The sequence below is a fragment of the Vespula pensylvanica genome, chromosome 6 (genome assembly GCF_014466175.1).
Source record: "Vespula pensylvanica isolate Volc-1 chromosome 6, ASM1446617v1, whole genome shotgun sequence".
NCBI classification, from domain to species: Eukaryota; Metazoa; Arthropoda; class Insecta; order Hymenoptera; family Vespidae; genus Vespula; species Vespula pensylvanica.
Genome location: NC_057690.1, coordinates 5,701,390 through 5,725,578, shown reverse-complemented (window position 1 = coordinate 5,725,578; position 24,189 = coordinate 5,701,390). Strand labels below are relative to the sequence as shown.

Below are 24,189 nucleotides of genomic sequence, written 5' to 3'. Positions count from 1 at the left end.
TTAGTGACGAAAACCCACCTCAACATTAGGCCCCCCTCGATTCCTAAGCCGGCTTTAATACGCTCTCAGACACACAAGCGACATTTTGTTATTAGAGCGAAACCTGCTTGAGCCCGATGGCGTAACGACCTAAATCTATCTGGGTAAAAGCGAAGTGCCGAGGAAATAACGCCGACGCCTTTTTAATCGGCTGTGATCACGAGTTTGCGATATACCGGGTATATGTATCATATAGGATCGACTTCAAAGGATGAATAAGTATTACAAATACAAAGAAAATTCTCATTACAAATTAAGGCTAATATCACTAATATCACTGCTTGATGTGTTAAACTATAATACGAAACTCATTTACAAAATGTCTAGAATTTTTTAAAAGAGATGCAATTTTGTAAAATAAGAGGAAGAAGATATGAGCATAATTCGCAAATAAAGTTAAATGACATATACGTTTTTTTATGAATATTTATTGTTTTCAGTTAAATCCTGAAGTTGAATCTGTATGTTAAATTATACTCTGTTTAAACTATAATAAAATATCTATATAAATGCGGAGTCGCGATCGATGCGTTGGAAACGCGTTAATAGCCGTAGTAGTAGAAGGTAAAAGACTCTTTCGGTGGAATGGATCGTTAAAATTTTATTGTGAAACATTCGTTTCGTTTATGTTGAAAAACGCGTCGAATGCAAAGAAACTTATGAAACGTTTCGATAAGAACCGCAATCATAGTTACGAGAAAAAGAAGACAAAAATGGACGATAGATTTTGATGTTTTTCGGAATGTAGTCATATCCAGAAATTCGTTTTTTTTTTTTATGGATCTCAGATACGCGTAGAAATTTTTGTGCGAATTTATGTAGAAAATTTTAAGAAAATTGTCGCAAGTTTTTTATCCGTTGCCGAGATACGAAGATATGTAAGAATAAGAAAGAGAAGTAGAAGTAGTAGAAGAAGAAGAAAAAGAAGAAGAAGAAGAAGAAGAAGAAGACATCGAGCGTGTTATCTCGTTGGTGTCGTCACGATCATAGACTTAAGGTTATAAGAGAAGGTTACGTTTTCTTATTCTCTCTCTCTCTTTCTCTTTCTCTCTCTTTCTCTCTCTCTCTCTCTCTTTTTCTCTCTCCGTTTCGCGCGCGCGCGCGATCGCGTATTTTTTTACGCATTCGATTAATCGAGTTTTCTCAATACTGTGCTCGCGCAATCGTGCACATACACATGTACGAGCATGTATCCAGGTACGCGCATATGCATGTCTACGTACTCGATGTCTTTCACGCCGATGCTGCCACGGCAGCCTATACTTATCTAATCTGTCTTTGGTCGCATGGTGAACGTTACGAGCACGGTCTTCGTTTCGGCACGGATATACTTGCCATATTATCTTTGGAATCGCGGAATAAGTTCAGGAGGTTAAAGGTGTATCTTCAAAGTAATACGTAATTATAAATATGTACGAGCTATTGAATAAAGCAATGCATCGACTTCATTTACTTGCTTTTGTATTCAGTCGATTTCGAGACAGTTCGTGTGTTTCGTCTTCGAGTTTTCATTTTCGATTTTAAAGCGTCTCTACGAATGGTGCTCTACTTTGATATAATTTTTTTTCTTGGTCCCTTTCTCTCTCTCTCTCTCTCTCTCTCTGTTATTCACTGGAGCGAGACAACGAATCGGTTGTCCCTTTACGAACGATCGGATTTGGGTCGATCGCCATTGCAATTTAGTAGCTACTATATCGTTCAAGCCGAGCTCTCTCATCTTTTTTATAGCCCGTCAGTGAATGGACATCGTTAGACGTACTCGAGTGGATGTCAGCGTTAAATCTCTACAGCTATGCGGACATTTTCAAATCGAAGGATATCAAAGGCAGCGATCTTCGTCATCTGGATCGAGACAAACTCATGGTAAGTCATATATTCGGATCCTACGATAATCGACTATATATACTTATCGATATAACCATTTTAATCCGTGTGGGGCACTAACAACGTTTAACAGTTTATTCGTGGTTTACACTGGTCGCGTATTTAACGACGCGAGAATATAGAAGTACGCTAATGGAAGTTAAACGAGCGACCTAGAAAAATCAAGAGTGTGATGGGTGGCGAAGGGTAAGGAAAGAGGGGTCGATCAACGGATTTGCGCAAAAATCGAAAATTCTTTGGTTGGTATGGCAAAGGCGATGACCTCGAAGTGAAGAATATCTGGACGACGTTTTCCTTGGCCCGTTGGCCTTGTAATTGCCATGGAGCGTCTGCCTCGGACCATACGGAGGAGTCTTTATCGATTCTTCCTTTTCTCCATTTGCTTTTATTGCCTATCGCGCGTGCCTTATCTCTCTGTCTCTCTTTTCTCTTCTTTAATATTTACGTTACTCGATGGAATTCGTCCAACGGCCATTTTATTTTACTAAGGAACGAAAAGGAAAGAAAGGAAAGGAGAAGAAAATTAATTAAAAAAGAGAAAAAGAAAAAGAAAAGAAAAAGGAAGAAAAAGAAGGAAAAAAAAAGAAAAGAGAGAAAAAAAGTTGCGAGTCGGCATCCACGTGACGTGGACGTAAATTAAAATCGAATGAATATTCCTAGATCGAGCTAGACGCTAGACGAGTTAGACACGCTTTACATAGAAAGCATATACATACGTATTCATCACATCGGACGTTCTTCGACGTTCGTGCCACGATTCAGCTATAGATCGTACGTATATACATTGCGTACATACGTACGTACATACATACATACATACATACATACATACATACATACATACATACATACATACATACATACATACGTTCGTTCCTATCGTCGTCGACATTATCATAATCATAATGAGTCTCTCGCTTAGGTGGCTTCGAGGCTCACGCGGCCTTTCAGACTCCTCCGTATTGTGCGTGAAAAAAGGTTTACTCTCGGCGGTCCTGCTTCTACTTGGCCTATCGTCTCTCGTCTAATTAAGAGGAGGCAACTACTTACGGCAATTAAAGAAAGAAAGAATAGGAATTGAGTTGAAAATGAGAAGGGGGATTGAATTGGCGAATAGCGGAAAACCGAGCTAAGTGGAGGAGACCCGAGCTTAGGAGGGACTAAAGAAGGAAAGCTAGGAACATTAATTAGAATGGCAAAAGTAGACAGGATAATTGCTATACTAATTAGCGCTGTATTAGAAATTTCATTCGAAACGTAAATTAGTGATAGAACGGCGATACCACCTATCGCGTTCGTCGTGCGATCGAGCGTCTTATTGTGTATAACACGCATGCGCTTTCTACTACGCGCACTGTTGTCTCTTGTTCGTAGAGCTGCCAACAGGAATCGTTACTTCGTCCAGGTAGATTAAAAGTGCGCTACGCGATCTTCATACCCGATTCGAGTCGCGATTCATCTGTCTCTCTTTTTTTCTCTTCGATAGTTCACCGTCGATTTTGCAAGGTGGAATTTCTTTTTCTTTTCCTCCTCTTCATTCTTTTCTTTTCTTTTCTTTTCTGTTTTTTTTTAGGGAAGATCGCCGGAGACGAGAAATTTTGCGAACGATCAGGATTTCTTTTCTTTTTTTTTCATCTTTTTCATTGACTTTTTCGTATTCTCGCATTGCAAGCAACGAAAGGATTTTGTAGGAACATGGAGAACAAGGACGAAATCGCCGGAACTTCTTTAGCAAGGCTCCGTCGCGCATAATACGTATATTACGATGCTAATCGACTCGTAAAACTCGACGCGTGAGAGTTTTTCCTTCTGTCTATGCGAGAAGTCGCGCTAGTTCTTTGTGATTTTAAAGGAATTCTAAAATCGATCTACTCACTGTCGTAAAGAGTTATCGGTCGAAGATACGAGACCCTAAATCATCCGAGTGGTGTTATGTTTTTTAATACAACACTTGAAAAAACCCACCATGCGTCGTCTCAAACGAATATAAAACATTCTCGACTTTGCGTTCTCTTCTTTATTCCTGACTCTTTCTTTTGAGTCGAACTTTGTACGTAGACGTGCATACATAGTGACTCTATTCTTTTTTCTCTCTTTCTTGCTATACGTCGAGCGTAAAATAAAATAACGCCGGCGTTAAATTTTATTGTTGTGCTCGCGCGCGAACGAATATGCGTAATATATCGATCCTTACTTTAGCTACGTCCAACTAATAATAGCGTTTGGCCCAGTGTTCGTCGTAACGTCGAGAGAGAAAAAGAGAGAAACAGAGAGGGAATCGCGCGCGGTAGCCGATTTATTTTAAAATAGCGCACGCGTGCATCACGATTCATGTCGAAAAATTCATAGCCATATCTCGGAAAAAAAAAACTCCAAACGCAGCTATTTTGAGATTTTGTAATTGAAATAGATCCGTAATTGAAAGAAATTCGAGAAACACGAAAAACTAAGAAAATCTTTGTTTCCTATTAGCGCTTAATCGTTAAGGCCATTTCAAATCTAATTAAAACTAATCGTATATTGTATAGAAGAAAACTATTTATGATATTAAAAGGGACTAAATATTCATGAGAAAAATGTGTAGATCTTTATGAAAGATAATCTTCATTTTCGTAAAACAAGAATTTTTAAAAAGGTTTTGAAATAAGTTTCTCAATGCTTCGTGTTTCTTCTGATTACTCTGAAAAAAATAGGGCGGGGGTAGATGGGCGGAGGGGGGTAAGAGAAGGAAGAGGAGGAGTAGTTTGCAACGAGGGATTTCTCGGTCGTTCACGTTAATTTCGCACTGTGACTCGCTCAAAAGAATATTTTTAATTCCATTTTGAGTACTCTCGGGATGGGCGTGAGCAGTTCAAAGCCGTTGATTTAATCGGACGAGTGAGCGAGCGCTCTCGAGTCTCTGCGAAATGCAGTAGGTATTATGCTGCATCTCTCGTATACGTAGTAACTGACACCTGTTGACTTGCCGTCGTAGAAGCAACTGCGTTAATCGTTCGGGGAAGGAGATGTCAGTCGGGAGTTAGCGCAGCGTAGCACATAAATTACGCTTTTCCATTCGGCTTTTTACGAGCGCATCGCCCGCACCCGACGCTCTCAGCTCGAAAACTTTGTCGCTTTAATGTCTCTCTCGCGTTCAATTCATCCTCCTCCACCTCCACCTCTTGCCCCATCTCCGCCTCCAACCTCCTTCTCTTCCTCCTACTTCTCTTTTACGAGACAGACGCGCGTCCTTCCAACGTGGCTTCGGCTTTCAATGAATATTCGAGTAATATGTCAAAGCGTGAAAGATTCTGTTTCTATTGTCAGACTTTTTTCCGTGATTTATAACGCACTGTAGTTGGTTTGTTTTCTCTTATTTCGCTTGGAGCATGAAAATAGCGGGTGCGTTATTCGATACAGTAGTACTCTTTCAATGGAATAACATGATCATGCATAGGTGGGGTTTAATATGTTATATATCCCCCCGAGGTATATGTCCTATTTTTATCGATCAACGAAAATATTTACCGTAGAAATTATTTATCGATGTTTCGCGTAAAAGTTGAATAATTTTTAGTAAACAAGGGAGAAGAAAGTTTTACGAGTTACTTTCTTTCTTTCTTTCTTTCTTTCTTTCTTCTTTTTCGAAGTTAATTTCCAAGACGATAATATTATATGGTCGAGTCTGTATATAGTTATGTAAGACGTTAGCAATGGTTCACCTTTGTAGTCAATTTAATCGTCCGAGCAGATGTTTTTGGACTCGAAATCGATCGCATATTTGCCCGACTTCTCGATCGTCCGACATGTTTATTACAGCATATGGGTATAAAAGATGAGCTCGACCAGAAGATCCTTTTGGTGTGTATCGAGGAACTCTGCCAGACGTCGCCTCCCCTCTCGTTGCCTGGTAGCACAGAAGCGAACTCATCTTCCACGACAACGAGCACGACAACGAGCACGACTACGGCGACGACGGCAACGACGGCGACGTTGACGGCAACGGCACTGACATCAGCTACGACCGGTAGTAACTCCGTCAATGCGAGCTGCGCTATCGGCCTCGCTCATCCGGCCAACAATACGACCAACGATGGTCATAATCTTGTGTTGCATAGCTTCAGTATTTTGGAAAAGTGTGACAAGTGTCGTAAATATCTCAGGGGTCTCTTGCATCAAGGCTTTCTCTGCCAAGGTAACAAATCTTATTTATACGTCTATCTTCGACTTTAAATTTTCGAACAAGTTCGACGCAATTTTATTTGGATTACATGTACGATAAAAGTTTTTATTCGTCAGTAATTTATTCACCAATAGTTACGTAGAAAGAGGAATAATTTATATTTCGATAATTAATCGTTACTCGTATCATTTGTTATCTTCATCTTTTCTTAATCACGCTTAGCAATTAGCATTTATTATTTATTATGATGATACGGTAGGTTTTTATTAAACGTACGTTAAATCGATTTTTTATGTTGCATTAAATGACTATTTTTACACTGACCTTCGCAATAATCATGAATTTAAAATATATATGTTAATTCTTATAAAAAGCATTTGACCAACGAATCTCAGTGGAAAGCTCAGGTTTTTAAAACGGTATTTACGAATGTGCAGCACATCGTTAGGTATGTGAGAAAGAAACTTACAGACACTTTGAACGCTCGATATCTTTTATTTTATTTAGCGACGATTCCTTTTTATTTCGCGTAAGCAGGAATAAAGATCGTGCTTTTTCTTTTTCGACAGATTGCGGCCTGGTAGCCCACAGAACGTGCTCGGCGATTGGTCTACCCATAAGCTGCGTCCCCGCTGAGTCGAAAAACCGTAGCAATAGATACGCTTCCGGTGAGTTAACTCTGAAACTTTTCGCTTACGCGCCAGACACGCGATTCCGTCTATCGCCAAGCGAGCGAACGAGCAAGCTCTCGTTGCTTCTTTGCCAGTTCATTTAATCAACGGTATATAGGTATACGGAAACTATTGAAAAATTCAAATATCGTTCCGCCGACTATCCAAGATATTGCATCAGAAACGTGTTCGTTAGCGCCTAAGTCGGTGCCGCGATCGAAGAGTTATGAAGTTTACGGCAAGGACACCTTTCTCAAGTACGTTACATCTCGTTATAAAAGCGAGTATAAATTAGAACCACGCTGGTATTGTTAGAATTTACAATGGCTTCCGACCGGTATCGGTTCATAGTCGTTCATAGTGTATATCGTACGGATATTGACTGTAATAACGGCCTCGCCCCTCTCGATGCGTTCTTGCGAATAGTATGAAACAAATATTAACGATTTCAGAGAGATATGTACGTATGCATGTGAAACACATGCACACGCGTCGGATCTTGTAATTTCACTTCGTAATTTATTCACCGAACGACATACATCCATTAATGTAGCGAGGATAGAAATCGCATAGTTATAAATTTATATATATATATAAATATATGTGTGTGTGTTGTATATATATGTGAGTGTATATATATATATATACGCATATATGTACACTATGTACGTGCGAATGCATCCAACGCAAGTTCAACATAATTCCGTAAAAACAAAAGTAACGGATAAACTATTCTCGTACTTGGAAAACTTTTCCGTGAAAGCTTGGCGAACACACGTAAACTCGTGAACAAGCAAGCGATAGAGTGGTCGAGGCTAGTCGTTAAACTTAACGAAGCGGGCACAATGATCTTGTTCGATGCTGTCATCCCTCGATCGCATACGTGCTTGCTCGTGATTTTTATTCTAACGAATTCGATGAAATGTAGATAAGTAGATAACTATGTATATGTCTACAGAAGCATTTCGCACGAGTGCGTCTGCACATATTAAATACTTAACTCTCTCGTAATTTAGCTCGTATAAAGGATGAGGACAATTTGAAAAATAAAAAGTATGCGGCATAATAATAAAAACGTTCTATTTTCTGTTTTAAATTGATTTTATTTTTTATCATAATTTCCTTTAATTTCAATGTGCTTTATCCAACGATGATCTAGTACTTTTATGCCGTTCTGACGGAAAAAGAAATTGGATAAGAAAAAACAAGTCAAACTTCAAATTAACGATTTTTGTTACAATTGCAACTCTTGTATGGAAACGTGCATTGTTTACATCCTTAAAAATTTCGGACACTCGATCGGTAATTCTGCGAAACAATATTATACATTTTTTTGACGATTTCTTCCGTGGTTGCAGTTTTTGGATATCCATTAGGCGGATCTTCTTGCAAGCTAGTAGATACGAGCACGTTTAAATTTGACTTTAAATTCCCATTTTTATTTTATTGCCGCATATGATGATGCATTATCATCCAACATATTTTCCATTTCATTAAAAATTTCAATAGACGTTAAGTATTTTTTAACGAGAAATTTAATTACGACATAATGCTCGACGTTATCCATTTCACCGCAGGCAATGATATAGCTTCCTTTAAATTAACATTTCCAACAGACTATACCATGGATCAACTTTGAACTTTAAAGTTATGCATAAAATAGATAGTCAATATAAGATGTGTCAATGAAATTTATACATTATCACCATCTATGAGGGATAAGTCCGATATGAGCGATAAGGAATTTTCCAAATTGCCCTCGTATTAATAAATGAAAGAATATTCAATAATAAATAAATGGGAAGAATTCACACAAATACGTACTTTTCTCGAATATAACAAACTCTTTTTCAAATATAACATCTTTATATAATAAATTATAACAGTAATTACAATGATAATTTCAATGATAAATAATAGACACTTTCCTCTTATTTGCAATGAAAGGATTAATATACAAAAGCGTATATTTTTATAAAAAAGAGAGCTCATTGTGCGTTACTCATTTACCATGAAAAATTTACAATTCATTATGACTTTAACGTATGCCGTAGAGAAATTCAGAAAGCAAAGGAAAAATATTATCGGGAACGTGTTTACCGGTCTTTTTCATTTCTTTTCTTTTTTTATTTCTCTCTTCCTTTTCTTTATTCGATTGCCATATTTCGCTTGCTCCGTTTATTACATTTGAAGCATAAGTATGCATACATATGTATATGCATACGGAGCTTGGATGACTTACGTTCGGTCTGTCGTCGAACGATGCGATTTGCAGGCGCAGCTTCCGGATATTCGTGACTAAGCGCAATTAAAAAATGAAATTATCGCTGGCGCGCTCGTTATTTCCGAGGTAACGTTAAATGTCCATATATATATATATATATATATATATATATATATATATATATACACGCACACATACACATATGTACACATCACACACCATACGCAAACGTACACAAGTGCGTACGTGTACATGTGAGTGTACACGTAGATACGTGCATGCAACGAAAGCTATTAAAATTATTCAGCAGCCGCGTTGTTCGACTCGCGGTCGACGACGACAAGTAGCAGTCATTCGCACATGGCACGATCGCCTACGACAAAATCGGCAGTAGGCTCGATAGGCATTCGTAACGAATATCGAATTTCCGTGTTGACCTCCATCGGACATGCCTTCCTTCGTTAACTTCACATCTATATGATCTTGTTCGCGTACCATGTTTCGATTCGTACTTTCTTTCTCCCCTCCCCACCCTTACCGCCCTTGTTTTCTTGTCTCTCCTCTCCTCTCCTCTCTCTCTCTCTCTCTCTCTCTCTCTCTCTCTCTCTCTCTCTCTTTCTCTGTTTCAAGCCGGATGAAGTAAAAGAATAAGATACGCTCGTCGAGAAACAAGACGTCGGTATCGTAGCCATAAAAATAAATTTCACTCCCTCTTCTTCTTCCCTTCTCTTTCTTTCTCTCTCTCATTATTATTTTTCTCTTTTTCTGCCCCCCTCCCTCTCTTTTCCCTTCCTCTTCTTTTCCTTTTCATAATGCATGTATGCACGCCTTTGATTGTACAAGTGGTGTACACAGTATCAATGACAAGTTGGTTTATGTCGCTACAACCCGCTCGAAAATACGAACACCTTTCCGTTTAGGTGCATACTTTTATGCGAAAATAAAGTCAATGGTTCGTCAGTTGTAAAACGAAGAAAAGAATAGCAGCAAGGCACGCGGCGAATGTGGGTAATAAACAATCGCGTAGACGGACGCTAGCCCTTGTCGCAATCGTCGACGTCGCAGGTTGATATGAGAAAAAATACTATTCGCGATACGTCGACCTCTCTGCTTGCATTTTTCACATCTTTTTTTGCATATGTTAAAACGATTTAAAGGGCTCTATTCTTTTTTTTTTTTTTTTTAGAAATCTTATCTTGTTTCTTTTTTCTTTCTTTTTTTTTGTTTTTTATCTATTTGCATCAAAATGTTCGGCAAAAATACTAATTTCTGCAAGAAAGATAATAAATGTAAATATTTTAAATAAAAAAGATAAAAGCAGTCTAGACAACGGTATATATTAAATATATAGTTGAAATAATTTGTTGTTTTCATTTGTAAATATTTGAAATGTCATGTTTGTCGAAAATAAAAAAATATAAAACGTTTCTATTTCATATAAATTTCCAACATGACTTAACACTTTTCTTCTTTATTTGTCGCTTTTGTCCTCTCTTGAAATGTCTCGTTAAATAAGGGTACTCTATGAAGGAAATAAAATAAAATAAAAAAAGAAAAGAATACTTTAGAGAGTACTTTGAAGCCGATGTTTGTTTCGTCCGTCCGTTTTTCACAAGCTGTCCAAGACGATTTTTATGACCGCGGTTCCTTCGTCGATGTGCTTGATCTTCTCTTTAAATCGTAACGATTTTCTTTTTCTCTTGTTAGGCTCATAAAGAAAGGCAAATTTCTTGCAGATGTGTCCTCGGATCGATAGTCAAAGAGAGAGAAAAACAGACAGACAGACAGACAGAGAGAGAGAGAGAGAGAGAGAGAGAGAAAGGGAAACATTCCTCCCTATTGCCAGTGTTCCATTTGGAGATCCGCTTTTCTTGTTTTTCTATCGTTATCAGACTACGAACATTCGATGATTTTTTTCTTTGCTCCTCCCATGTTCCTACGAGTTTCTAATCACGGACGTTATAACGGTATAACGGCAGATTCAATATATTACATAGTCTTCGCTACCTGTTCTTACTTCTAAGTATTCTTATCTCATCGTTTGCCTTTCTATAGGAAATTAACAATTTGCGTTTATGAAAGCTGGCAATCGTGCAAATTTATTTGTGGTGGTTTAACGACGAGTAAGCGAGGAAACGAGCCTATACAATGAATCTTTTTTTGTTGCTATTATCGTGATTATGGGATAGAGAAACGGTGTAGTTAGTCAAATTAGAACTTATGACACGTACGTAGATCATCGATTTTAAAGTATGAATAAAGATGTTACGGAGATTAAGAGGAAACGATATAAGTAAGGTGTATATATCACGGTGATGTATAGCTCTTTAATTTTTCTTTCTGCTTATATGCGTAAGTAGAAAGCTTCAACGATATATTTGTTTGTTTGTTTGTTCGTTTATTTATTTGTTTATTAATTTTTTAATTCAGTATTTGGCCTCGCCCTGTGTTCACAATTCGAAACATCCACGCGTTCTGCTCCTATCTTGGTGGAAAGATGTACGCGCGTACTCGAAGAAAGGGCATGTGCGGACACGACCTTAGATCTCTACAAAGTCTATTGCAGTAAACCTAACGAGCAAACCCTTGAGTTACGACAAAACTTGGACGAAGGTAAGATTCTTTAAACGTAGATACATATCTTTTCGTTGAATTATTACGACGTTTCAATTTAAATTTAAATTAAATTTTTCCGTGCAGACGTGCGTAACGCTGATTTGGATCGGTATACTCCTCAATGCATTGCAAGCGTTTTGAAAAAGTTCCTGCAAGAATTACCAGATCCGGTAATACCGGTACAATTTTATGACAGGTTCCTAGAGGCATCAAGTAAGTGTTCCTCGTAAGGTACTTACGATTTATGAGAGATACGTAACGATTCATTTTTGCTCATTCAGATATGAGAAGCGACGAGCAGTGTGCTGCTCGTTTAGGACAACTAGTTACTGAACTTCCGGAACATCATAGGAGTACGTTGTTTCACTTGATGGCTCACTTTTGTCGCATATGTCAATTGCAACATGGGAGGGGTTACACAGAACCACCCACTGTACTTGTCCAGGTGTTCCGTCATATATTCATTAGGCCGCCTTGGGAACGGATCATGTGAGTATATAAGCGCACGATGTTCTAATTATTACTAATTCTCCTTAATTTTATTTCATCTTTTTCATGTTTGCACACAATATCTGACATATTTTTCATTTGTATTCCAGACAAATTATACACAACACAAAAGCTTATATAAGGATAATGGAACTGTTGTTGCTGCACGTTGATTGGAACGAAAGGTTGCCCGAATTTGCGAGTGCTCCACAGCTTCCACCACGGAAATTTTCAAGGCCTCAGTTTCCTGTTCTAGATCCATTCCCGGTTCTTGAAGAAGATAATACGACAGAAAGATCGGGAACTGCTGGTGACAGTGGCAAGGATCAACAATCTCACAGGTATTTTGTTAGCTTTTTTTCTTTAATGGATTTGTACGTATTTACGATGTAAATATAAATATTCCTAAGAGATCAAGGATCGACGAAGAACATATGAAACGAGAAAATCTGAAAATTACATTTCGGAGTGACCTAATTCGGTTAAGGAGCGGTTCGGTACGAGAGTGTACTAACAGATTCGCAGTTGACAATTTTAGTGCGAGATTAGAAGCTACGTACGATTTTCAAACGTTCTGTATCTTAGGTCTGCTTCTCATGAGTAAAGTTACGTGGAACAATGTTGCCGGCTCTGAGCTACAAATTTTTAAATGACGTAGGACTGTGTTACCGACCCAGAATGTGTTCAGTCATTGTACTGAGTAGACGAATAGTACAGAGACAGTGTGTATTAAGTCATCCTAGTGAGTAGACGAATAGTAAAGAGCGTGTGTTAAGTCGTCGTAGTGAATAGAGGAATAATACGGAGTGTGTATGTGTGTCTGTAGCACTCGACAGAACGAGTGGATGACTCGTACCAAAGGGTTTTATATGTGTGCATATATATTGTGTTAATAAACGTATAGTTTGACATCAAAAGGGAATTTCAAATAAATTAAATTTTCCTGTTATGTATTATATATTGTTGTTTATAGGCCGCGAACGCTCCAGGAAGCCGAGTGGTATTGGGGAGATATAACGAGAGACGAGGTCAATGAAAAAATGATCGATTCGCCTGATGGCACTTTCCTAGTTCGTAACGCGTCTTCCAAAGGAGGTGAATATACTCTGACGTTGCGTAAAGGTGGCACGAATAAGCTTATTAAGATTTGTCATCGCAATGGAAATTATGGCTTTTCCGAGCCGTATAATTTTCATTCGGTTATCGAGTTGGTCGACTACTATAGGAATTGTTCCTTGGCTCAATATAATTCTACATTGGACATCAAGTTGTTATATCCTGTATCACGGTTTCAACAAGTAAGTTACTCTGATTAAAAATATCTACAATTTGGATGAATTTTGGGTACTACAAAAGTTGTATAAAAAATAGGACGACGAGATTGCCAGTACAACGGATATGGCAACGGTAAAACAAAAGTTTGCCGAATTGAGCAAAGAAATAGTTGATACGTGTCGGCAATATCAAGATTGTTCAGAATTGTACAGTAAAACGGCTTACGAGGTTCAATTAAAGAGACAAGCTCTGGAAGCTTTTTCAGAAGCAATTAAGATGTTCGAAGATCAGATGAAACTGCAGGAAAAGTTTCAAAAAGAAGCTCAACCGCACGAGATATCGACGTGAGCTTTTTAACGATACTGTAATAAATGGGTTCCCGAAAAATATCGTGAGCACGGAAAAGTGAATTTTTTATTCGTTGCAATTTATCAAAATTTCTTTGAAGCATTGTGATATAATCAATTATTTTGATTTGGAAATTTAATAATTTCATTGGTCAATTATATTCTTTCTTTCTTTTCTCTCGTCGAAGTAGTAAAGTTGTTGAAAATAAAGATATCAGAGATCGTTGCTTGCTATGGCTTTCGATGGATTCCATAATATCATATTTTTTATTTCGTGATATAAAATTCTACACAGACGTTGTAATTATAGTTTAACCGAGAATGCAGAGCTGTTGAAACGCAGATTAAAATCTTTAGAGGACAGTAGGGAACAATTGGATGATAGTTTGAAGCAACGAATAGCCTACAATAGAACTCTCGAAAGAGAAATGCATAAACTAAAGCCGGAGATTATTCAACTTGTGAGGCAAAGGGACAAACACTTCACGTACGTTGATTCATATTTCTTCGTTGTAACATTTCATCTCAGATTGCATTGAGTTCGCATCTTATTTTCTTTTTTTCGCTAGATGGTTGAAGAAAAATGGCATGACGGCAAACAAAATCAATCAGTTAGTGCTAAATCATTCACTTACAAATCCATTAGTCGGCGATTTAGTATACGGAGATCTTCCAGAAGTTGATTTAGAAGTGCATACGGATGAAAAGACTTGGCTTTACTTGGAAGGATCACGTTCCGATGCCGATCGTATTCTTGCTGGACGACCGGATGGTACGTTCTTGGTACGAAGATCAAGAACCGGTCAATATGCCTTGTCGATCATGTAAGTTATCTCATTTTTAAAATATTTCTTTACGTAACAAGACATATTCTGAATTCATCGTATTTCCATCGAAATCGTAGGTGCAACGGTACTGTAAATCACTGTATCATATATGCGACCGAACGAGGTTACGGGTTTGCCGAGCCTTATAATATTCACGAGAGCTTGAAACATCTAGTGCTACATTATGCACAAAATTCTCTGGAGGAGCATAACGAAAGTCTGAGTACGACATTGGCTTATCCGGCTTTTGCGCCATCAACGGCTCTGGCACAGCTACAAGCGCAGCAGATGCAACTGCAAATGCATATGCCAGCGCAGAATCAACTACAGTTTAAACGACCTGTCGAAAGCCAATCCCAATTTACACGAAGTTTGGAAAATCAACATTTTATAACTCATACGTAATATTTATATGTTTATCAATCTGGCCGGAATTGCTTGATAACTTCAGATACTCGTGCGTGATTTTACGTATAAATTCGTTCGCTTAAAATGGAGCGAACGAACGAAGGAAACGTACTGTGAGTTTATATTCATATGTATGCGACACGAGAGAAATACGAGGGGACTTGTAATGTTGCGCCTTCCCGGGGAAGGGTTACAAAGAGGATTGTTTTTCTTTTTACCAGAATATTTGAAAATGTGAATTATGCTGATATCTCTAAGGCATAGCGATAGCGATGATAATTGTCGAAGGTCCTAGTTGTAGAAGTACCTGTAGTCGTAGTAGTAATGGTGATAGTTGGTGGTAGTAAGAGCGAAACAAAAAATTCACGCAGCAGTATGCGTTTTTATTCCTTTTTTTGCTGCGTATTAAAGCTCCTCCTACCTAAAAACTGCTAATTATCGGTAATTATTCTATCTTATACATCCTGTTTAGGAATTATATCGTTTCTTCTTTTTCCTGTCTTTTGTCGGAGCTTTATCTCGCTATGTTAAACGATTGTTTGTTCTGATCTTATGGCGATCGATTTATATCGGATTGAAAATGAAATTAGCAGAGTTGAACCGGGAGGAGCATTAATAATATTTCAGATGAAACGACCAAACGATCCATTGTTAGTTACGCTGTTGCGTACGGATTGATAGACAGTGTCGGGATGTTAGAATACACTCACGAGTCTTCGTAAGATCAATATTGATACGTTTCAGTAAGCTATATTCTTCAGGAAAGAATAAGTTTGATGTATGAACCTTGCTACATCTAAAAGTCAAATTTCTCTATCGAAAACGTCGATACGACCGAGAGTATATTTGTAGTTTAACAACTAAATCACTCTTCGCTCAAATAAGTCACAAGTCCCATTGGTAATCAGGGTAGACATATTTCTCGTAAATTTAAATATTAATGTAATTATTATAGCGACGATTAAGGCGTTTTCGAATACTTTTCAAAAATTATATTTTCTTATACGCCTATGTTTTTAACATCTTACTTCTCATTTCTTTGTTCAGACACTTTTTGAACTTTGTCGAGTGATTTAGATTGTATCGGTGGTTAAACTTCTGTTGCATCGGATCTTATGAACGATATCGAAGTTTATATCTATAAAATCATCGATAAACGATAAACGTCGATCTTCGAGTCTCGGAAATTTCCAGCGTTTGTATAATCGTAGTAAACTCCGAGAAATTAGTGAGAGATTGTTCGCGAGAGAATGGAACGAACACTTTAATCGCGAAGTTATAGTTTTTAGCGCTTAGCCACCGATAAAGAAAAGTATATATATATATATATATATATATATATATATATAAATATAAATATATATGTGTATATATTCGTTATATTTCGGTGCTTGTTACAACGAAATTTCTTCGGAGGTGCAAGAGGTTTTTTATATAATGTGTAGATTATAAGTATTGTGCCAGGCCCGCGTGGGTTATGTACGATTTTAAACAAGAAAACAATATTGTCTGTGATTTCGGATCAGTGAGAAAGAGAGAGAGAGAGAGAGAGAGAGAGAGAGATAATATCGCGTTTATCATTTCATTCGATGTTACTCTTTAAGATTTTATCTTCTTTTTTTTATTTGTTCTTCTTCTTTATACTATCGCTTTAAAGTTTACCCATTACTAGGTCTTATAAGGGAACTTAATCTCGTCATTTAACATTCTCGCGTATACGTAGTAAAATTCTTATAAAATTTTCTTAACCATTGGCATTTAAAGATCGAACATTTGTCACACTTCCCGCTTTTTCAAAAGGAACCTCGGGAGCAATGGAATGTTCATTGCTCTTTTATTTATGATACATGAATTTTTCTTCTTAGATCTTTCACTCGGAAAGCATAACTCGATCGCGTGTTAAAGAGAGCGAAATAATCGGAAAAGAAACGAAGAACGATCGAACGTCGTTTAGCGTGGCTCATGATTAAGATATGAGTGTGCCTCAAGAAATCTTGCATTTACGGAGCGGTCAGTAAACGTAAGAGTGTATCGAGGCTATTCGCTATACCTGTCATATCGAATGCTATCGACGAATGATCAAATATGCTCGCGAGTATGAATTCCGCAAATGATACGATCGAGTGACTGTTAATACATACAACATACGTTGTAAATGATATAAATTATAACGGGTAACGTTTTAATAAATTATTGTCAGCTTATTTTCACTCGAATGCTCGAAAATGTAGTTATCATCATTCCGATCTCTAGTACAAAAGGGCGAGAGGTGATGACGCGTGTTTTCTTTGTTCATTAATTTTCTTTCTTTCTTTTTTTTTTTATTTTATTTAGTTTGTCTATTACATTTTTTTTCCTTTTTTTTTCTGTACGAAAGGATAAAACGAATACGTGGGAAGGAAGAGAAGAAGCAGTAGAATAAGAAGGCGGACGTAGTATTTGCAAAATGAAAGGCCCGTTGTTCATCTTTTAAGGCTTCGAATAACGTAGACATTAGGTAGTTTAGGTCTTTTTTATACAAAAAGGGAGAAAAAAGAAACAGGGAATACGAGTCGTGGTGCCTCGATAGGCTTGTATTTCGTGATCGTCCAGTTGCGTGCCAGCGCTGAGCTCGATCGTTTGTTGCCGTGTCGTTGGATCGTTTGTTTCGTAGACGGGTATTAAAAAACTTGTGCTTTACACGCGTATTACCAGTGTCGATCGGTTAGCCCTTTTTCTATGCGAAGAAGGGTTCACCTTCTCTTACCACTTTTCATGTGTTTTGCAATCGCATTAGCGAGCTCGATCGAGCTTCTTTTTTTCTTTTTTTCGCGATAAGAAATTCGAAAAATCGTTCGATTTTAACGACTCATACTATAATCTATCATTTACATTTTAAATAATTTTCATGTGTACCATATTGGTAAATATAGGTTTTATAACGCGATGATATCCTGAAAAGAAATAATTTTCACTCGTGCTTTTATTGAACGAAGGATTGAATATAAAGAAACGCATGTAGCGTTTCGTGCTTATTTCTATATTTCGATATTCGATCGAATTATTTGTGTTAATTTCTTTTTTCATGTTTGTCTTTATTCTCTTTTAAATCAAATGCTTTTTCTCGAACGGTGAGGAGGAAAACATATGATTACAACGTCCGGTTCGTTTGGATACGAGGTGAATAAAGAGTAAAAAGTGTAATCGATGGTGAAAGAATGTGTGAGGTAGACGTGAGAGAAAAAGAGAAAATGATACAAAAAAATCACACACATAACATACGTACATACATAATACATACATACATACATACATACATATATATATATATATTTTTACTTACTTTCAAGGCAAACCTTTAATTGATTATTTATAATATATACGTGCATATATATTATATACATTATATATTATATCACGATGCCGCGTTAAATCCTCACGCGTGCACATCCATGAGTTTGGTGATAAAAAAAAAGAAAAAAAGCAAAAGCATTCTTTTCTCTTCTCCTCAAACTCATGGATGTCGATCCAACATTACGTGTCGCACGCGGAGATCGAACGTGTTTGGTTTTCAACATTTTTAATCCTTTCGTCGTTTAGCCGAAATAAACGTGTATTTATTAAAAAAGCACCTGAAGTCCGAAGCAACATAAAATGTATAAATTAGCCCACAGCATATAGTTTTTTTATCAATAGTCGTCAGAGAATAAGATAAAAAAAAAGGATTCTTCTTTCAGCATACTATGTAATTTTGACTAAACAACAAAAGGTTTAAAATTTGATAACGATCCGTAATCGATGATCCTAAATTCGTTCAGACGTGTGCGAGAGTTGAACGATGCGTCCGAAAGATCTTTATTCTCGGTATTCTTATATCGAGGATGTACGAATGCGAGTGCGCGCGTGTGTATGTGTCTAATCGTCAACGTGAATAAACGTAAACATATATAAATGATTTTTCCTATTGATCACACGAAAGAAAGAAAAAGATTGGAAAGCAAAGATGAAGGAAAGAGAGAGAGAGAGAGAAAGAGAAATCAATTGTAAAATGCACGACGTTTCGCCAACTTTCTTTGTCCGTGACAATAGTGTCCTTTCAAGAGATTATTCTGTTTTCCAACTGTGACGAAATCGCAAGGTTATAATTTAAAACTCTTTAGAGATACCATTAAAAAAAAAATAGCACGCGTGACGGATCGCTCCTCGTGTGTACACCTTTCTTGTTAATTTATTATCACCTTTTCAAACTCAGCTCACTAATGAAGATAATCATCCCGTTAGATTAGATTGATCGATTTGTCTTTGGTATCTAATCGAAACTTTCTATATATAGACTAACAAAGGCATCTCTTGGGAAATAGATTCGAAGAATCGAACGGAACAAAATTAAAATATGGCGATGTCTTTTTTTTTCTCTTTTCTTTTGTCAGCTCGATCGTTGTAATTGCGATATATGTAGAAAATGATATCGTTCGGTACTTTGGTTTTATCACAGATTAATAATAATATTATTATTGCGTGTATATCCGAGCCGAATATTACTCTGTTATAGAAAAGAGAAAAGATAAAGAATGAAACGACGACGGAACGATGCAAGAAAGTCGCTAGGATTGTTTTATTAACGGCAGGACCGATTCGAATTATCTTTTTACAAGTACGAAATTTGTGGGCGAGATGTTAATATTCCGTTTGTTAATAAACGAATACGTCCATGCATCTCTGGACGACTTGCGGAATTATTTTTGTAGGATTTAAAAATGTCTCGAAAGAATTCGCTTCGTTCGTTCGAATGGGAACGCCAATATATTTTGTGGTTAAAATGAAGCGCTTTTTTGACGAGGAAAATGAAAAAAAAAGAAATAAAAAAATAAAAAAGAAAAAGAAAAAGTCTAGGAAAGATATTTAACGTGCACATTTAAGTATTGAAGCTCGGACGGATTAAATTGTGGCATAAACGATTCGACTTGCGAATGCGCAGCCTACCATTGAATATGTGATCTCTGGAAATTAACGCGGAGGAATATAGGAGAGCGTGCGTCTGTGTGTGTCTGTGTGTGTGCATGTGTGTATAAGTATGGGTGTAACGAATTATCGTTGCCTTAGCTTTTTGTACAATTTAACAAGATTGAATGAATGAAAAGTGAGCCAGAGAAGGAGAGAAAGAGAGAGAGAGAGAAATTGTGCAGGATATGAAATGTTTATTATATTAATGTAATCGATGTTGGTATCTGTGAAGATAAATGGTGATAATAAAACGATAAAAGTAGTAAGCTATTCTCGTAAGTTCGCTCGAGAAAGGTGACATAGCCTTGCAGCAAGAATTGTGCGACAAGCTGATAATCAAATTGTATGAATATTGATATTGTTACAATGTTTATGATAATAATATTGTTAGTATTAATGGCAATGATGATAATATTAATTAACGACGACGATGATAATTGTAATTCATAATTTTTACGCATGGAGATCGCCGTCTTGAAATGAAATATGCAAGAAAAAAAAAGCAATGTCGATCGTTTCTTTGCCCGAAAGGAGATTACCCGACCCGAATCTTTTTAAAATACGTTTCCCAAGATGATGAAAAACCCTACGATTTGGTAATCGATCAGCAGGAAAATGTGGATCAAAATTATTTGAGGAAACAGTAATTAATCGGATAAAATACATGGAACGAATGAAAAATTCGTTACTTTTCTTCGTTGTTTCTATTCGGAAACACGATATTCGCCTTTGTCTGTATATAGCTACATATATACATAAAAACTTAAACGGATCTCATCATCGTTGATAACGTTGGCAACATTAAACAAAATCTTTTCAGCGGTTTGGCTAGAGGCAGAACTCAGGTTCGACGATTTCAATTGAAACGAACAATATCTCTATTAAGCACTTTTAAAGTAAGTTAGTTCTACGCGTACGACGAATCGTCCGTAAATTAAAAAAAAAAAAAATAATAAAATAAAATAAAAGAAAAGAAAAAAACAGGCTGATTTAGAAAATATTAATAGGAAAAATTAAGTAGACCAATCTATAATATAGAACTAACTAATAATTAATATACATATATGTATAAATATATATATACATACACAGGTAATATATAGAAATAAAACAATTTTCTTGCGCCTCTATGCTGAACGATCAGAATTGCATAATCTATTAATAATATGTATCACTCCGATAAAAATAAGACAGTCTGTATAGTGTATACAAAGGAACAGTATAACGTACGACAAAGAAATTACAAGTTTGTACATGTGTACGTGCGATTCTGTGTGTGTTTGTGTGTGCATGGCGATCGCTCATATGTCGCGTGTAAAAATACGAAGAGAACTTATGTACACAAAGTAGTTAAACGCTCGTAAAAAATACTCCGCGGAATTTTCTCGTAATTAAATAAGGTCCATCGAAAAGTGAAACGATCGACTTTACTCTCTAATCTGTATTACTTGAAAATGATCGCTCTGTTAATAATTATAAATTCACAACTTCACGGATTCATTGATGGTATTGTTGAAAAATTAGAGATACGATATGTAGTGCATTCCAATAGCAATTTTAGCCATACCGAGAGTATCAGCAAATTTTTTGGTATAAATAATCCGAGCGTCTGAAAGAAGCACGTACTACTTTATTTTGGCGAAAGCGAAGTTTACGCAGAGATATCGATTATCTTCTTAAGAATAAAAGCGCGACGTTTTCGGATACAATTTTAATAGAAAAAATATAAATGGGAGCATACGTGTCCGACTTCGAAGACGGAGATTTTTTAAATAAAATAGAAAAAAGAAAAGAAATAACACTTCGATCGCAATTATTAAAGTTTGGAGGAATTTATCAATTTTATAACGAACGCGTTAAATGCAACGTTTCGTATATTCCATATTCGATATATCAAAGTCCGAGCAAGTTCGTAATCAAAAATAGGTAATTCTTTTTTCTCGAAGTCGGCCACATATATAAACGTTAATAAATTTGAGATGGGTAAGCGCTAATTGGAGAATCTCTTTTTTAACTAAAGTCAGAAAAAGGGGGTATCCTACGAGCGCTCACCGTTTTTCAATCCTTGCCATTTTTGTACATAGTATCCGTGTCCAAATGCTCGCGAAGAAAAAGAACGAGGAGAAAGGGTGTATTAACAAAAGTCGTGTAACAATGTACTTGGAGAAATAATAATTGTGCGAGTGATGTGCGACGTGTGTGTATGCTGCAAGGTGAAAAATTACAAATATGATTACGGATCGTATGATAAGAGGGAGGGACGGAGGGAGGGATAAGGAACGAAGAGAAGGGAAAGAGAAAGAGAAAGAGAAATGAGAAGCAGATTTTATCGACACAATATTATATTATTAACAAACGTATGCTGTCCCACTGTGATAAAAAAATTTTGTTTTTGCATGTAAAATATACTATTAATGTCATAAGTACGAAGGAATCATATTACGGCGCATATATATAGATGTATGCGCTGACGCATGTACGATCTTAGATCGATCTATGTATCTATATATATATCTATATATATGCAGGCATAACACACAAGCATACATATATTGTGATTCAGTGTGCACAGGGATTACAGAGTGCATGCGATTCTACAAAGAATACAAATTTTAATTATTCCCACCATGTTTTCACACGCTCCCATATAAAAATATGGGACGAGTCTAGTCCTGTTTACGAAACATATATAGAAAGTATATAATGTATAACTTGTAAAGGGGAGCGTAGAAATCACTTATTATAAAACGTTAAAAAAGATTATTATTCATATATAGTGATGAGTCGTCGTAACCTCATAGTAGATTTGTTATGAATCGATTCGTGTTCGATTAATTTCCTCGAAGCTTTATAAATAAAATTAATAGTTCGTTGCATTTCATTGAGAAATGAACAAACGGCCCGCTTTTATTCGGTATAATTTTATGTTTTTCTTTCGAATGAATAATTTATAGCGATTTCATAGATATTTTTCGCGCGTTTTACGACTTGCAAACAGTCGCATTAGAATTTGACGGACATTTGCAGTTTACCATAGAAATTATTCCCTGTACGAAATGAGTTCGAATTTGAACGTCGGTTAAATCAATGGGATGGATTTTCAATGAAATTTGATTAGGTCTTTACTGCGTCATTAGTCTTCGGGCGTGTGAAAACTGGGGATGAGATAAGTGTTTATTCGCTTTTTTGCGCAACGGTCATCCTCATATTGTACCGTTTATTTGGTAGCACTACCATGTAAAACCATTTATATTTGCATATAATTAATATGTTTTACTTATAAGACCGAGTTGTTTTTTATTCCGTACCTTGACCCATCGGTACGATTAAGATCTTTGATAATGATTTATAATAACCAAAGAAAATGATTAATCAAAGGATTACCTTGCATGTTTTTTTTTTATCTAGTTTTTATCTAAGAAATGTTACTCTTTAATATAAAACATTTGATACATTTACCTATCGTTTCTATTCGACGCTAGAAATGAATGAAATATTCCTTTTATATTTTACGTATGTCAATTATTTAACGTACAATTTAATACGCGGTCACACCTCTGGCGTTAGTAAAATTAAAACTTAATTTGGTAGGATCGAATTATGCAATTACTGTATTGGTATCCGTAGATGAAGTTAGTCACGTTTTCGCGAATACGTGATAGAGATTCAAATGAAGTTTGTGATGTATATGCAACTAGTTTCGTTTCACGATCATTATATGAGACATGTAGAAGGAATTTATAATTAGTTACATATAAGCGTTAATAAGAATCGCTTGTTATCTATGTAGCACAATCAATCATTCTCTTAGATTCGATCGGAACGAACATGAAAAAAAAGCTCGAGTCACGTATTTGTCCCACATAGATTGACGTTAAATGTTCGATTCGTGAAATATAAAAAATATCTGATAGCAAAACGATTCTTAACATTATAACAAACTTCACTATATATTTACGATATGTCTCCGATATCTTCTTTTTCATTTTATTAATGAAGTGATGATCAGTATAATAATTATAACAATAACAACAGCGATGATGATAATAATAATAATAATAATAATAATAGCAATAATAATAATAATTAATAAATAATATCAGAAGCAGTTAAACATTTTCTTCAAACGTTTATTAGTTTAATTTTTTGCAAAAATTCTTATCACAAGACATAAAGCTAGTTCGCGAGTGACTGGTATTATCGGACGTTAGTCGGTAGGTTTTGCAGTGTGCGTTTCATGCGATAGTAATAAAACTATGAGAGT

The 24,189-nt window shown here is 36.3% G+C and overlaps 1 protein-coding gene across 3 annotated transcripts in view; it reads left to right on the top strand.

Annotated features, from left to right (window-relative positions):
• Window positions 1–23,208, top strand: part of LOC122629872 (phosphatidylinositol 3-kinase regulatory subunit alpha) — a 43,197-nt gene extending 19,989 nt beyond the window's left edge. For all 3 annotated transcript variants that reach the window (XM_043813726.1, XM_043813727.1, XM_043813725.1), the window contains 12 exons: window positions 1,768–1,902; window positions 5,722–6,097; window positions 6,655–6,753; window positions 11,411–11,593; window positions 11,681–11,809; window positions 11,878–12,085; window positions 12,196–12,426; window positions 13,059–13,383; window positions 13,457–13,704; window positions 14,018–14,194; window positions 14,277–14,531; window positions 14,612–23,208. In XM_043813726.1, coding sequence (XP_043669661.1) covers window positions 1,768–1,902; window positions 5,722–6,097; window positions 6,655–6,753; window positions 11,411–11,593; window positions 11,681–11,809; window positions 11,878–12,085; window positions 12,196–12,426; window positions 13,059–13,383; window positions 13,457–13,704; window positions 14,018–14,194; window positions 14,277–14,531; window positions 14,612–14,939 — 2,694 coding nt within the window. In that variant the 3' untranslated portion in view covers window positions 14,940–23,208. The remainder of the gene's footprint in view (window positions 1–1,767; window positions 1,903–5,721; window positions 6,098–6,654; window positions 6,754–11,410; window positions 11,594–11,680; window positions 11,810–11,877; window positions 12,086–12,195; window positions 12,427–13,058; window positions 13,384–13,456; window positions 13,705–14,017; window positions 14,195–14,276; window positions 14,532–14,611) is intronic.
• The last annotated feature ends 981 nt before the right edge of the window (window positions 23,209–24,189 follow it).